This window comes from Corapipo altera, unplaced genomic scaffold (assembly GCF_003945725.1).
Source record: "Corapipo altera isolate COAL_440 unplaced genomic scaffold, ASM394572v1 68, whole genome shotgun sequence".
NCBI lineage: Eukaryota > Metazoa > Chordata > Aves > Passeriformes > Pipridae > Corapipo > Corapipo altera.
In genome coordinates, this window is record NW_020884919.1 from 284,588 (window position 1) to 300,722 (window position 16,135).

Sequence of the window (16,135 nt, forward strand, 5' to 3'; positions counted from 1 at the left end):
ATTAATTATTATCTTAGAGAGTCCTGAACTGCTCATCTAGTTGTAGATGCTCTTTACCTGTTTAATGGGATTTTGGACTTGAGCCTGCTCACACTTGAATTGCCAAGTCTTTGTTGCACAGTGTGGCCTTTAATGGCCTGTTGAAGAAATGCTGGATTTCACAGGGGAATCCCTCTGCCAGAGGAACACAACCCCAGAAAGCAGACTGGTTATAACTGCCCCCAAAGCACAGCCTGTCTCTTTTACATGGAGGTAACCACCAAATTGTGTGGACCAGAAATGCAATTAAAATAGGATTCAAGTGCCATTGGCATTTGAATATTAAACTTGGTCTTAAGCATTCTGTGGGAAACAGTACTTCAGTCTTATTTTGCTAGGACACCTGGCTGACAGCTAAATTCAAATGTTTGTATCCTTATGCTACAAATATATCTCTACCTTTCCTTAAACATACCTGCAGTGATTTTAGCTCATGGGAAAAGAAATACGTGTTTGAATTACAGAATTTTCAGCAGAACTGATCAGGGAAAAGTGATTTTTCTTTAAACCTATGTGTTGCACTCTGCCATAGTGCTGGGAATGTTCTTTCTTGTGCTAATAAATGTTGCAGAATAAGATACAAGGAAATGGCACAGTTCTTTGAGGAATGCAGAGGGGAAATAATCACCCCTTCAGGCTATTGTGAATCAGAAGCCAGTAAATACTCAGCATTATGTTACCCAGAACTGACCTACTGTACCAAATAAAGCATTTGATTGTGCAGACCTCAGGTACACCTGGGGCATGGTGGTGTCCTGGTGCAGCAGAGTTTTAGTCTCAGTTTAGAATGTCTCAGGCTAACACGATGCTCCCCAGGAGCAGCAATCGCTGCATCGTGGTGCCAAGCCCTGCTCTGCCCCACTCTGCCTGCCTGGGGTTTGGCAATCAGTTGGGATCACTTGGACCACTTCAAACTGGGTATGGAAAAGCAACAGAATGTCTCAATTTAGCATTGCTTTACATTCCTGTGTGCAGGAAAACTGCTGCAGGCCAGACAGAGTGTTTGGTTAGACCCGGCCAGGTGCCCCCCAGTCTTCCCTCTTGGTCATGCACAGAAGCTTCCAGAGTACTGAATTTTGTGTTTGATAATTCTGGAGTGTTTTAGAAGATGTATCAAAGTAGTCAGCTCAAGCAGAATGAGAGGGTTTCAGTTAACATAATTTTTGTCATTTTTTGGAGAATTTTAAGTATCTGCTTTTTATTAAATTTTCTCCATGTAAAAAGTAGATTAGACTTTTCCCCCGGGACAGAATGACCCCTGAGGGCTACTGCTGTAGCATTCCTCTGCCTGGCCTCCTGCAGTGGCTACAGTGAGAAACTGGAAGCCTCTCTGGGGCACCCTCAGGCAGCTTCCTGCCACCCTCTTGGGACAAATTTGTTTGTCCTGCTAATTGTGATTGGATTATTGGCACAGAGGTCTTTGCTAGCCACCAACAGAACTGAAGGTGTAATTCTGATTTTTGCAGCTTATGGCACAAGTTATAAGTGTGCCATATAGTAAGCTCCTTTGAGCTTACTAAAATTTGGAGAGTAAGAAAATAACAATACATGTTTTAGTGTAGTTGAAGCAGCTCATTCATCTCAGTTTCTCGAGAGGAGAGTTCAGATTTGAAGGGCAAAAGAAGGATAACTCTCGAAATGCAAAGCATGGCATTGGCAACTCCTGTATAAGGACTGAAAGTTAGGTACCAACAAATACCTGCAGCTCCCTGAGGAACAGAGTCTGGCAGTGGCCTGAGGGTCATCAAGGGAATGTGTTTGTGCTGGTGCTGTTGGGCATATTGCCCCTACTGTGAAAGGGGGAGCAGGACAATGGTAAAGTTCTGGAGTTACTGGTGTGAACCTCCACATTTTTCCTTTGGAAGAAGGGTGTAATTCTCAAGTTTTCTTGCTTCTTCCAGTAACAAGATTGGGAGTGAGGTGTTGCTTTTAAGGGAAAGGGTTACAGGAAAGATTTCTTCTGCCATACACAGATGTGAGAGAACATTTCTTCTTGGCAAAGAAAATGGGGGAGAAAAAAAGAGTACCAGGACTATATAAAGCACACTAGAGAAAATCTGCAGTCTAGACATCTGAAAGGTTAGCCAAGTTGTTCAAAAAAACAACCAACCAACTAAAACCCACCCAAAAGCAAATCCAGAAATACAACTGCCTAAACCCCTCTTCTCCCAAAAACCCAAACAAAAAACTCTGAAAAAGAGAATACATTCAAATGAAAAATCATTCTGCACTGAGGTGTTTTGCACATCAGGTGGATATAGAAAACGTAGGGGTGGTTTTCAACACAAACACCAACAGAGAAATTTCAAAGTGCCCTTGCCCAGTGTCTCCCTCTGTGTGCTGGCAGGGTGCAATTCCGACGGGTGCTGCTGGAGAAGCGGCTGCTGGAGAGAAAGGAGCAGGTCCTGCTCCAGGCCCGGGAAGAGGAGGAGAGAGAGAAGCGCCTGGAAATGCTCCGGCAGCAGGTGGGTCGGCCCGGGCTGCAGAGAGCTCACACACAGGGGTACAAACACTGTCAGAGCACTGAGAGAGAAAAGGAACAATCTTTCCAAAGCAAATAAATGAACGAGTTAAAACGCCCTCCTGGTCTGACTAACAGTAATTCTGTCGTGTTATAAATCCTGCGTGCTCTGTGGCTCTGACAACAGGAACATTATGGCATTAAATTGCACTGTAGAAGCTGTTGGTATCTAAAAGGAGAAAGAGAGGGTTTTTCTAAGTTGGATGTAATTTCTCTTCCTTGATTTTTATTTTTTTTTATTTTAATAATCTTAAGTCTTCCTTGAGTCTTAGGCAAGATTTATAAGTAATTTTGATCATTTTTAAATTCTGGAAGCTTACACTTCTTGGATGACTTTTCTTCGGAGCTATTTAACTCCGTGAAACTTTTGCACATTATTTCTTAAGGGACATTCCAGAAAATGCATGCTAATGCTTGCTAATGTCATAGTAAATGTAGTGCTGGTAAATGTACCAAATGTAGTTGGTTTTTTCTACTGCTGACTTTTGAAGGAGTAATTTTGCTTTCATTTACATTTTTCTATCTAATCTCCTTGTTTTTTTCTTCAGAAGATTAGTAGGAAAAAGCTAGAGTGCACATTCTGTACACTATAGAAGCCAAAGGAAAATAGGGAGGGGGAAAAGGTGATCTTCAAACTCCTTTTTTTCATTTGTGATAATGTAAACAGCGCTGAAGCAGCAACTTTTTCCCCAGGACTACCTTTGGTTAAAAATCTGATGTTTGGTGCAGCCTTGACCTCCCCTTCAGTGGACCATCCCAGTACATCCTGTGAAACCCTTCCTTAATCCCTCAGGAGGTGTTGGTGGCCTCACAAGTGCTTTCACTTGGTAATAGGGTGTGCAAAGTCAGGAGGAAAATAAAATATCACAGAGGCCAAACACTCTGAGCCACCTTCTGTGGGGAGCTGAGCAGAAGGAGAATAGACAAACCTCAGGAATCCTTGGTATCCTTTTGGTAGTTTTTAAAACTGTTGAACTTGAGCACATTTCCAGTCAGTATTGCTTTATTTTTTAAAAATCTGATTCAATTACATATTTTGCAGTGTTATTTTAGGTTATCAAAGCATTTTTAATAATAACTCTCTCATCTTTTCCAAGTTCCTGGCTGAGTTTTATTATCATTTGCATCAGGTTTTACATGAGGCTGGTTGGGAGTCATGATCTGTTGAGCTCTGCCCACTGACTCAATTCTCTCGCCAGAGTAGAAAACACTTCTAGAACAGCCTTTGCCCAGAAAGGGGAAGTTCCCACTTTGTTACACTTTTCTAACCAACATATATTCTCTGTTTCACACTAATGAAATGAATTCATGAAGTATGTGCCTTTTCTGTATGTGGGGGAAAAAGGTTTTTTAGTAAAGTCATCCAGCCAGCCTGTAGATTTTGGCAGGCTGTAAACACAAAGATGACATTTCATTAAAGAGATGGGCAAAAAAATTATTGTACAAAACTTAAGCTGTTTTTTCCTGGTTTTAGCCATTCAGATAGGGTTCTGACTTTAATTATTTTGCTCATGCATCTTTCTGTATTTTTCCAAAGTAGTATTAGCCTGTATCTGAATGTTTTAACACAAAGAAAGTAAGCAATGAAAGAAGATTGATTCTGGCACAATACAGTGTCTGAGAGTCTTTGATACTGATCTAGCTCCAGGAAATTACACAGTTAAAGCAGATGCACTTCACAAAAAAACCAGAGTTATGTTATTTGGGGCATATCACTCAATGTTGTTGCCCATGACTGTAAAAATTGGGAACTACCAACCTGAAAGTTTGGACTTCCTGGAATTGTGCGTATTGCAGAATTGTGAGGTTCTGGGTCCTTGTGGTGACTGTCTTGGGACACTGGAGCTCGTGTCAGGCTCTGCTGGAGAGCCCAGGGTGCTGTTGCTTCTCTCTCACGTCCTTGTTGGGCCCAGGCTGGGACCCCACACACTGCTGCAGTGCCAAGGCAGTGAATGATCATGCTCTCAAAGGGTGTGTTACTGATAAAAGCCTGTTCTCACCTTGGCTCTACACAGACTGAATGTTATTTTCACGTCCTGTGTTTCAGGTTGCTGTTGTTGCAAAATCAGACCCAGCCAGAGCAGTGGCTGATACGGTGGCATCGAGGGCCCGGATGGGCATCGGGGCCAACCAGGAGTTTGAGCTGCAGCAGCCCCTGTTCAGGCTGCACACATACAGTGAGGAGCAGGTAACTGGCTGGGATCCTGTGTGAGCTATTGTGGGCACAGATGTCTCAACAGTGTATCCTAAATAGCAACACGGGCAGTGGAATATAGACTATGATGTGGGTAAGATAAAAACATCAGGAGTGACAGTTGGGGCAATGTCTCCGGAAAGAGGCTTACAAATTTTGTCAACTAACCTTCTGACAAATTTCAGAAGTAATTTCCCTGGGATTAATTGTCATTCTGACAAATGGAAGTGGCACTGCCATGTAAGCACAAGGCAACAATGTGAGAAAAGTCATAAAGGCGTTTGAAGCACTTGGATTCCATAGGAACAACCAGGAAGGAATTGGATTGTGTGCTACACTCAGGACTGTGTGCACGGGGAACATAAGGAAAGGCAGCAGCTCCTCAGGGAGCAGCTGGATTAAAAGTCACTTGGTTCCTCACCTACTCTCTCAGTTTTGCTGAGGAAAGGCAACCAGGGCTCTTTGGTTTGTGATCATATTGTGTGATTGTGATTATGAATATTCAAAAGGACAATACTGGGATATGGACAGTGAGGTAAGGCTTGCTCACTGTAAAGCTTCTCTATTTTGAAGGCTTTATTTTATGACCATAATTTTCTGACTGTCTTTTGAAAGCTTTTTAAACATATACATCCACAGATAGCCTGTAAGATGCACTGGGTATATGGGGAAGGTGTTGCTTGGTTTCTGTTGATCATTGCTGTGGTTTATTTTACCAGGTCATTTCTGACCCCAGACTCCGTGTCGAGCTCGCTCTCCGAGAAGCTGGACTGCATAAAACACTTTATGCAAGAGAGATTTTGCCAAAAATTCCTCCACCAAAGCTTCCAAGAAGAGACATGGAATCTACAGCTTTTGAAGTGTAGACCACCTCTTGTCTCAGGAGCAGAGGAGCTTCAGGGGTGCAAACCTTTAATAAATTCCCTTTGGTTGTGTCACAGAACTGCTCAGTTCCCTGTGTGTGTAGCCATTCAAACCCTGCTGAGCCTTTCTCCCAGTGCTGCCCCACGTTCCAGCTGCCTGCTGCAGGTTTGGGGAGCTGGGGGTGGGCTGGTGCAGTGTCAGTGTCCATGTCCCTTTTAACTGGGAGCTGGGACACCTGTAGATAAGGACTCTTACACACAGCACAGGCCAATCTGATGTGCAGCACCTGGAGCAGGAACTCTTGGGTTTCAATTGGCAGCAGAAATCCAAAATAGCTTTGCACTGCAGTTACTTTAGATTATATTATGTTACATGAATAAATCCCAAGTTTTCATTCCAAGTTTCATAAGAATTTGATCTTTTAATTATAAAATCTTCATTACCATGCATGTTTCTAATATTCTTTGATTATTATAAGAAGAAACTTAAACCTTTGTCTATATTTAGAAGCCAATTTGCTGCATCATATTTACTGCAAGCCAGTCATGCAATTTCATATTGCAGATTAGTCTTTCAGTATAAATTATAAATTAGAATTAGAGCTGGGATCTTTATTTTGGAGCTGACATTACTGAATATGATTCTATTAACTGAAAGGGAAATTGATGTTATTTCCTTTTGTAATTGATTATGTTTTCAAGCCCTACGTAAAGATAGCATAAAATGATTGTAAACAAGTTACAAATTAGCACTTTGACCAGAAATTTCTAAGGATGATGAATATCAGAAAGATCTGAACATCCCCACTTGTGTCTCTGGGCAATTATGGAAACTTCATTAATGTGGTGCTGTAATGCCTTACAGGTGTCAGTGTGTCACATCCGAGTTCTGCAGAGACAGGTGTGTCCAGTTTTCACCCCTCAGACTGAGAACTCTGCTGGCAAAGCCCTCCCAGCCTGAGCATGGCCTCAACCCCGAGCAGGGCACTCAGGGCACAGCGCTGGGACCTGCTGGAGACCCCAAGGTGGGTGCCAGAGGGGGGCAGCTGGTGTGACAGACCCCCACGAGTGAGCACAGGGCCAGGCCAGGAGCAGCATCACCCCGGGATGGCAGCTGAGGTATTCAGTGGGGAAATGCTGCAGAGCCTGCCCTGAGCCGTGGGAGCTGCGTTGTCTGGGCTCAGCTTCTGTGAGTTTGGGCTAAAATTACAACTGTGTATTTGTGCTTTTTATTTTGGTATCTCCTTTGGGCTAACTTGTTATTTTTAAAACACACTTGACCAGCCTCACAACTGGCTGGATGTTCCTGTGGGGAGACCAGCAGTGCTTTGCTGTGAGGAACAGACTGACTGCAGGACAATTCCCAGAAAGGGATCATCCCAAACCTATGGCAGTTGATTATTTTTTTTCCTTGCCTTTAAAAGCAGATCTAAAAGATAATTTCAGTGGTGCAAAATCTTTTGAGATTCAAGTCCAGTATTCCTTTTCCTTGAGAGGTTTTAAATTACTTTCACAAAGAGCTTGAAGGTACATTGCTGTTAGTATGGGAGTTTCTGAAGTGGACTTTGAACTTGGCAGAACTGAGTTGGAATAGTAGGTTGGATTGCATGGTAAGTGACTGGAGGAATGTGTTTCTATTCTGGGAAGACACTGACTCCTGTCCTGGGATTTCTTCTCTGTCATATTAATATTAGAGGCTAAAAACAGCCATCTTGGAATGGAAACCAGTCTCCTTTTCTTGTATAAAGTGGAATTTGCTTTTTCATGGCACCAGTTTTCATGATATCATAGAATCATCAGAGAATCCCAAAATGGTTTGGGTTGAAAGGGACCTTAAAGCCCATTCAGTTCCACCCACCCTTCCACGAGGCCGGGCTGGTCCAAGCCCCATCCAGCCTGGCCTTGAACACTTTCTGTAAGTTATCCTGCAAGTTCCCTGTAAGTATCCTGTAAGTTACTGTTCCAAATTAATTTGGAAGCAAGCTTGTTAGTGCACCTTAAGAACTGAAAGTGATTTTGTGGGAATTCTTCAGGCTATAGGGGACCCTCTGCAAACAACCCCTCCACTCCACCCAGGTGCAGTTCAGTCTCTTCCAGCTTGTGGAGACACTTGCAGATGATTTGCTGGATGTCAAAGATGCAGTTATGTGAAATCAGGTCAAGGTTACGTCAGCACTATGTGCTCCTCATCCCACTACCTCACAAGGGTCTCTGTGCCCAAACCTGCCCACCCTATGACAGGGGTCAAGCTGCTCCTGCTCAGCCAGAGACAGCCTCTTGCGCTTAAACTCTGGCACCTGCCAGTTTCTCACATCTTTAAAAACTGTAGGAATGAAAGTCTGAACAGCCTCTGTAACAGCAGTAACAATAATGGTTACAAGTACTGATTATTTTTGGATGTCATTTACTTAGGCTTTGGCTTTATGCCCAAAGCAAAGGGATCTCCCTCCTACAGGATCACCGTGGACAGGAGTGACCTTAACAGGACAGTCCTTTACGATGAGTGGAGCCAGGAGTGAGGAACCTGCAGCTCAGTAACACAACCTGCAGCTCAGTAACACAGCCTTATTTTCTGTGCAAATTTTGGCTAGAGCTGCTGTCCTTGGGTGTGCATGTGTGTCAGAGCCATTCCAGCTGTGTTGGAGGTTGGAGCAGTCCTTGGGTGTGTACGTGTGTCATTTCAGCCATGTTGGAGGTTGGAGCTGTCCTTGGACATGCACGTGTGTTGGAGCCATTGCAGCTGAGCTGCAGCTCCTGCGCAGCAGTGTCCGTAGGGTGCGGCCGCTCCCCTTGGCTGTGGAGGGTTCTCTGCTGTGGGAGTGCAGCGTGGCTGAGTCTCTTTGCCATTTCCCAGAGCAGGGGCCGTGCTGTGGCCGAGTCTCTTTGCCATTTCCCAGAGCAGGGGCCGTGCTGTGGCAGGCCGTGCCCGCGCCGTGGTCAGTGCATGGTGTGACCCTGCCGTGCCAGTGCCGTGGTCAGTGCTGGGATCAGTGTGCGGGGTCAGTGCTGGGATCAGTGTGTGGGGTCAGTGCTGGGATCAGTGTGCAGGGTCAGTGCTGGGATCGGTGCACGGGCCCGCGGGGCCCAGCCCCAGCCGCTGGCGGATGAAGGCGGCAATCAGGCGCTGGGGCCGCTGCTGGTACTCCCACAGCACCTCGTGGGATGCCCGGATCTGGTCCCCCTCCAGCCGGTCCAGGAGCGCCACGCAGACAACGGCAGCTGTGGAACACGTGGAGGGATGGATGGATGGAGTGCTGTCACCTCACACCTGACCCCACATTTCACCCCCGGCATGGAGCAGGGTCCTGCCTTTCCGGGGCTCATGGCAGAGGGGCCAATGTGGCAGGACCCCGGGGATCTGCTGGCCGTGGCTCTGCTGTGCATCCACCCTCCACTCACCCGGGCTCTGCTCCAGCAAACCCTGGGGGTGGCTGCACCAGCATGGCCAGGATGTGTTTGTAGGGCCAGGAGAAGTGGGGGGGGGATTAAGGTTTGGTTTGTCCAATGTGTTCTCAGGCCTTGGGTTTTATTGAGCTACAAAGTTTGTTTTAGTGTCCTTTTCTAGTTCAAATTGTTAGGAATGTGTGTTTGGCCTTCTGGCACCAAACAGAACCCTTAGAGGGGGGTTAAGCGGGGTGCAGGGAGGAGGTAGAATTGGCAGGACTCACCTTTGAGACCACACAGCCCACACAGGGCAGCGAATGCTGTGGACTCCATTTCAATGTTCCTTACACCGGCGTCATAAGCTCTCCTCAAGTACTCCAACTTTTTTTCACTGGAAAAGGAGCACAGTGCACCGTCTAATCTCCCCTGACCTGGGAAGGAAGCAGAGAAGTGTTACTGTTGGCCCTGGGCAAGGTCACAGGCACAGGGCATAGGTGCAAACAGAAAGTCCAACAGTGCCCATGTTCTGTTGGAGGCCCATGAAGTTTTCCTTTGAGTAGCTGTTAACTCCTATTCCCCTTGATGTTGAAGCCAGCATGATGCATCTCTGTGCAGGGGGGAGAACGATGCAGGTGTCACCACAGGTAAAGGGCCAAGTCAGCCCACAGGTGTGAAGTGCAGGGGATGTTGTGCTCTGTGGGGACAAGCCATCCCCACTGCTGAGGTCCATGGTGCACCTCAGCTGTGAAGGTTAATGCTTACCTGCAGCTGGGCTAACCTGGGACAGCACTTCAGTTTACTGCTCTTCCTACTTTAATCCTCTCAAATGGCTTTTTGTTTAAATAAAACATGGCCTTGAGCAATACACAGATGGCTGCATCTGCAAGCAGATCTAAGGATTTATAAATAGTGCTCAGATTATTAATTCTTCATTTATTACATTTCATCTACTCTGCAACCAGCATTTAGTTTTGCAGAGGAAAGGGTTCTAGGGTAACCAAAGTTTGTTTACGTAAATCTGACAGGCAGCCTGACATTTTCCTAGAGCTGGTAGTTCTGAAGTGACAATCTTGCTGTAGGGAACAGTGCAGTGGCAAACTCAGCAAGGTACCAACAGAGGTACTGTGTGTTCTGAGGGTGCCCCTGCTCTGCCTGGGCCCTCACACATCGGGTGGGTCTGTTCCTGCCACCCTCCTGGGGCTTGGGGACTGTGGATAGTTCTGTCCAGGTAAGAATGCAAAGACTTGGTGTTACGTTTGGGGCAGGAGGGACAGACCAAGGTGGTTTTACCTTCGTAGAAGTCATAGGTGCACATGGTGTGGCCGATGAGTGTGGGAAAGTCTGCAATCTCCCTGCTGCAGGCGAGCAGTTCCTCTGCCAGGTCCTTGTCCAGCTCGGTGCTCCGCACCACCACGTCCCCCAGCACCACCTGCTCGAAGCGCGGCTGGAACGAGGAGTCCACGGCCCTGTCCGTGATCACAACAGAGCCGGCCTCGATCCCTGGGCACAGGGAAACTGAGGCTGAGCCAGAGCTCGTAACACCTGTGACCTGCTGCCAAACTCCACCGTGACAGGAAAATCTCAATACAGCTGCGTGGGACTGTGGGGCTGTTCTTTTTGGTGAGTAAAGCAGATGTCAGAGAATAATTGAAATTCATGCAGTAGCACAGATGTACAAGTAAAATGTACAGAATCAGCACAAGATGAGTGATTGCGAGAGTGTGCTGAGGGACAGGGTTTTAACTGCTTCTGGCTTGCAGAGATCATGTCCCTTCACCAGCTTGTGCAGGCATGAGCTGCAACACTCCTCTGGCCAGAGATCACAGATTTATTTGGGTTAGAAAAGCCATCTAAGGTCATGAGGTACAACTGTTCCCCAGCATTGCCAAGGCCACCTCTAACCCATGTCCCCAAGTGCCACAGCCACATGGCTTTTAAATCCCTCCAGAGATGGGGACTCCACCACTGCCCTGGGCAGCCTGTGCCAGGGCTGGACAGCCCTTTGGAGAATGAAATTTTTCCCTAATATCCGACTTAAACCTCCGTGGCACAAATTGAGGCCACCTCCTTTCGTTCTGTCCCTTGTTTTCTGGGAGCACAGCCTGACCTCCCCCTGGCTCCACCCTCCTGCCAGGGAGTTGGAGAGAGTGAGAGGGTCAGCCCCGAGCCTCCTTTTCTCTCCAGCTCCCTCAGCCACTCCTGGTGCTCCAGCCCCTTCTCCAGCTCTGTTCCCTTCTCTGGACACACTCCAGCCCCTCAATATCTTTCTTGTCTTGAGGGCCCAGAACTGATCCTAGGATTGGAGGTGCCTCAGCAGTGCCAGCACAAGGGAACGGTCACTGCCCTGGTCCTATTGCCACACCAGTGCTGGCACAAGCCAGGATACCACGGATATTTGGAGACCTGACAAAATGCTAAAGCTCAGAACTGCATGACCTATTGCTGGAATCTTTTTTTTTATAAAGCTGTTTTGCTCTGAAGGAAGACCACAAATCGCTTACCTAAGCCTCCAGAAGTACCGATGCGGATAATAGTGACGTCCCGGCATTTTGCATGGTGCAGCAGTTTGATCAGCTCATGAAGCATGATGGAAATGGAAGGGATGCCCATCCCATGCTGTTGGAAGGAGAGAAAAGAGAAATGTCAGTGCCTGTGAGGCTGTGGCAGGGGACAGGTACGTGACTGCCACAAACTCAGGGTTACGCTGTGGCCTTTTCCCCTGGTGACTGCAACAGCGATTTTTTTGAGGGGGAAGAGACATCGCAGGGTCTTTGTAGCCTGTCCAGGTGAAGTGTCTAACCCTGTTCTCCTCCCCTTGATGATTTAAAGGCTCTCCTCATCAGTAGAGAAGGTGTTCATCCCTGGGGACCCTCTGCAGGTGCACAAACGGTGCCTCTCCTTCAAGACAGGTCTCCACAAACATGTCCTAACAGCTGAATGCTCCAAGAGCTTCCCGTTGCACTGCTGTCCTTATACCATGTGCTGGCTCACACTGTTGTGTCTTGCTTGTGCTCTGGGAGAGGTGAATTTCAGCGAGGACGACCAGAGCCTCCACTTCTCCGGGTGCCTTCCAGCCTGTCCTCGCCCCACACCAGAGCGTCTCCGCCACGCTGCTGGGCACCAAGGACGACAGAAGGGTTCGTGCCCCTCAGTAAGGACAGGTTTCAGGGTCAGGCATTTGCTGTGCGCCTTGCAGGCCACCTGTCCTGCTTCCTGTCACATCCCCTGCCCTGGTGTCCCTCTGTCCCCAGCACTTGCCTGGCTGCCAGCTCCCCACTGCTGGCACTGGCCAGTTCCCATCCTCCACAGAGAGTGCTGCCCTGCTCCCATCTCTGTTGCTGCTCCCCAGGGCTGGCAGATGTTCTGCAGGTCTGGAGCTGTTTCTGCCCAGCCCTCCCTCACTTGGTCATCTCTTTTCTGCTCTGTTGCTAGACTGATGTCCTTTCCTCAGCTTAACCTTTAAGAACAAAAGATGTTTGGTGCCATGAGGTTTGCTTTTTCCCCTGGAAAATGCCACACATTTTGTAGGTTTTGCTATCATGTTCAAAAACCTGAAGGAAGCACACATGGAAGCTCCATTAATTAACTTACGCAGCCAGTATTTGTGTTGCTTTATCTCCTTTCTGTTGGCTGTGAGACCAGTGCTCTGTTCTCCTTGTATCATGTTTTAAATATGAAACCTTTTTGCGTGTTGTTATTCTGGAACATCAGCCTGGGTTATTTGCCAATGCCTAAAAAATTTATTTTCATTGTAAATATTCAGAGCAGGAATCTGTGTTCCTGCCCCTGTATGTTTGAGCTCAGTTTTGTTTCTAAGCAACTTGCAGAAATGTGATGTTGGCAGCTGCTCCACACGATGCATCTCGGGGCGGCCGGAGCTCTGCCCTGTGTCCCCTTGCAGGGACGGGCCGAGGGCTCTGCCCTGGCCAAAGATGGTGCTGGTGCACAGCCTTGAGCTCAGCAAGGGTTTGCTTCTGGCTGTGTCACCGCTGCTGCCAGGCTGAGGAACAGCGAATCTCGTGGGGATTCTTCCCTTTGGATCTGACCAGATTCATTCCCTCAGGCTTTTCCCTTGGTCAGGATTGGTTTGGTTTTGTCAGAGGGACCAAACGTGAGCGCTGTCGTGTGAGTGACTCCATCTCCTGTGAGTCACATTTCAGACTAATCTTGTGCCTGAAGAAATGACAGCAGGACTCTCCCAAACGCAGCCTGTGTTTGCTTTTCCCTTTGTGCAGTGCCAAAAATCCTGCTCTGAAAGAGTAACTAATAATAAAGCAGGATTTTATTTTACAGCTTGTGTCAATGTAATGCTCCCAGCAACATGTCATGGTTCATGGATGGTGGGAAGTGGTCTTTGCCTCTCAAACTGCCAGACCCAAGCTGAGCAGAATGTGTGTGTGTTAATACGGCACTTTCCAAACGGAGCCTGCAGGGTGCCGAGGAATGTGATTCGAACAGAAGCAGCTTTGCCACGGCTGAGAGGTTGTACTGGTGGTAATGGCCGAACACTGAAAAGGGGGGAAAAAATCTGCCAGTGAGCCTTGGGGGAGGCGGAGGCGTGGGAGGGACAGGTCCTGTCCCTGTGGCCGGAGCAGACAGGACCCCGCTGTCCGGCTGCCGTGAGCCCCGCGGTGCGGCCCCGAGGGGAGCGGCACAGAACTGACGGTGATAGAGATCAGCACAGAACCGACGGTGATGGAGAGCAGCACAGAACTCACGCTGATGGAGAGCACGGGCCCCGCCCGGTACATGGCGTAGCGGTCCGACCCCGCGCAGATGTCCGGCAGCTCCTCCCCGGCGCCCGCCAGGCCCAGCTCCCGCTGCACGAACTGCGCGAACGCCCTCATCCTGTTGGGGCTGCCGCCCACGCAGACAAACTGGAAATAAAATAGCAATATGTTGCTACTTCTGAGCTAAAACGGGTAGCAAGAGTCAGGCTGAATGTGGCCGTGGTGGCTGCGCCAGACACGTCTCCCCGGAGAAAGCAGCGGGATGCTGCTCCCCCGCCAGCAGTCAAGGGACATCGGAACAACTGAGGGTCCCAAAACCAGGGGCTAACGAGAAACCCAGGCTGTCACTCCATCAGGGTGGTGACTATGCTGGGTCCAGGCAGCCGTAGAGCTGCATGAACTTGGGTATCAGTCCCAGGCAAGAAAATCTCAAATAACTCAGCAAATTTAGGCTGTTAGTGTCCCCACTGACAGCATAGCAAACCCAGACGTTGGAGGAGCTTCCCGCTGAATTTATTCTATGGACAGTGCCGACTGCAATGACTGAGCACTGCTGATGGCACAGAGACTGTAAAGTCAGGGAGGAAAAAGGACAAATTTTACATATTAAAGGAAAAAACGGTCCTTGAAGGTAGGAGGGGGTTGAGCATTTGGCTGCAAGGGCAGCAAGGCTGCAAGGCTGCTGATCCTGTTGCCAGGGTGCAGGACAGCAGGAGCCCACGGGAGCAGGGCTGTGCTGAGACTGTGCCAGGCTGCTCCAGCCCCGGACACTGCAGTTCTTCCCCTGCAACGCTGGGGAAAGGCTCCGGTTTGAAATGGAAGTGGATGCCATCGTGACAGGCTTTTGACAGCAGGTCTCAGACAAAAATAATACATCCTCCTCCCCTTGTCTCCAGCAGATGATGATCAAATACTTTGGACAAATGCCTCCTCCGTCTGTCCTCCAATGTGGGGCCAATATAAAATCAGGTTTTATGGAGCTACAGGTTTCTAAAAGGGTAATTTTCTGTTGGGATTTCTGCCCAAAACAAGCAAGGACAAACAACTTTCCTGCCCAGGCTGCCCTGGGTGGCTGAGTCCCCTTGTTGAGCAGCCAACCCCCACCCTGAAAGGAGCATCAGCAGCAGTGGGGCCCTGGCATGGGTCAGCAGGGCCATGGGACATGGGACTGGAGAACTTGTGGAGGGGGGAACTGCTGCCTCACTTTTGCACCTGCTCTTTACCTTTATGTCCCCAAACATTGCTGGCAGGTTGTGTGTCTTCGTTCCCAAGTCCAAGTGGTACAGGATGTCCTCCTCCATTGAGTCCAAGTGTGGGTTTTTAACATGGACAAACCCACCCCTGTGGGGAGACAGGGAGGAGATGGGTTGGGGTGCTGGGTAGTGCCACAGGGATGGGAACAGGCAGGACAGGGCAGCCTGGGGAACCTGTGAGGGTACACACAGCCCTGATGTCATGTGGATGGGACAGAGAAAAGCCACCTCTGTGTGGCATCTGGGGCAGCTGCCTTTCTGCTCCAGGCAGCCTCTTTGACACCTCTGTTATATCTGTGTATTTGGCAAAAAATGTTTCTTGGAATTTATCAATTTTGTCAATGGCAATTTTAGCTCTTTCCCTCACAGAGGTCTGCCAGCAATATCCAGGGGCAATGTGCTGTGCTGTTCTGTATATGTGGCAGCTTATTAAGCTCTTAGCAAATCAAGGTTTCACATTTGTATTGTCCCAAATAACTGCCTGGTAGGATGGGTGCAAGTTAAATCCAGATTTTGCAGGCAGCAGGAGGCTGGTTTGCTGTCCCTTCCCACCTGCTGTAAGAGATGGGAAAAAACTAAATAACAGTGCAGGTAGGTTTTATAAATGAGGCTTAAAAAACCCCCAAAGAACATTTTTCTTGTCTGATTAAAACAAATTCAAACGTTCCCCTGTTACTCACCCTGAGTAACCTGTTGTTTCAGTCATAGTGGCTCTACCAGAGTCAGCTGAAAGTGATCCCCTGCTGAAAAGGTAAGGAAACCACCCCGTGTCCTCAGCCCTCAGGGTTTGGAGCTCAGAAGAGGTTTCAGGGGGCTCTGCAGGGGCTTAAATACCTCCCGTGCTTTGTGTGGCTCCCCAGGTCAGCAGTGACCTGTCCCCTTCACCCAGTCCCCGTGGCCCCTCGGGTGCCAAGGCTCCTCCCAGACGGGCTCTTTGGGCCAGTGCGTCACCAGTGGCCTCGACTGGCACTGCTGGGGCCGGTGACCTGCTGGCCCCAGGGCAGGGACTGTGTGCCCTCCAGCTGGCAGGGTGGGCACATGTGCACCCCGGGGTGACAGGGTTTGTCCAAGCTGGCTGCCACTGTGCTCCCACCCTCGGCTGTGCCTCTCTGGGCCCTGGGGACCAAGGGACACTGGTGCCCCAGACACCA

General features: G+C 48.6%; 2 protein-coding genes across 6 annotated transcripts in view; one reads left to right on the forward strand and one right to left on the reverse strand.

Annotated features, from left to right (window-relative positions):
* CCDC148 (coiled-coil domain containing 148) overlaps nt 1-6,595 on the forward strand; it is a 40,898-nt gene extending 34,303 nt beyond the window's left edge. For 3 of the 4 annotated variants that reach the window (XM_027656353.1, XM_027656349.1, XM_027656352.1), the window contains 3 exons: nt 2,387-2,504; nt 4,608-4,748; nt 5,474-5,692. In XM_027656353.1, coding sequence (XP_027512154.1) covers nt 2,387-2,504; nt 4,608-4,748; nt 5,474-5,620 — 406 coding nt within the window. In that variant the 3' untranslated portion in view covers nt 5,621-5,692. Of the gene's footprint in view, nt 1-2,386; nt 2,505-4,607; nt 4,749-5,473; nt 5,693-6,482 lie in introns of those variants that run through there. The other variant, XM_027656350.1, reaches the window with a different exon arrangement.
* Nucleotides 6,596-8,004: 1,409 nt separating this feature from the next.
* UPP2 (uridine phosphorylase 2) lies at nt 8,005-15,839 on the reverse strand. Of its 2 annotated transcripts, none has more exons than XM_027656356.1 (8): nt 15,665-15,839; nt 14,955-15,072; nt 13,720-13,878; nt 11,503-11,617; nt 10,292-10,561; nt 9,286-9,432; nt 8,667-8,836; nt 8,005-8,603 (listed from the first exon to the last, which is right to left on the reverse strand). In XM_027656356.1, exons 1-8 carry the CDS (start codon nt 15,688-15,690, stop codon nt 8,298-8,300), a joined length of 1,311 nt encoding a protein of 436 aa, XP_027512157.1. In that variant the 5' UTR covers nt 15,691-15,839; the 3' UTR covers nt 8,005-8,297. The 2 variants fall into 2 exon arrangements, with proteins under 2 accessions (XP_027512157.1, XP_027512158.1); XM_027656357.1 differs by having other exon boundaries at nt 10,292-10,501; nt 15,665-15,837.
* Nucleotides 15,840-16,135: the final 296 nt, after the last annotated feature.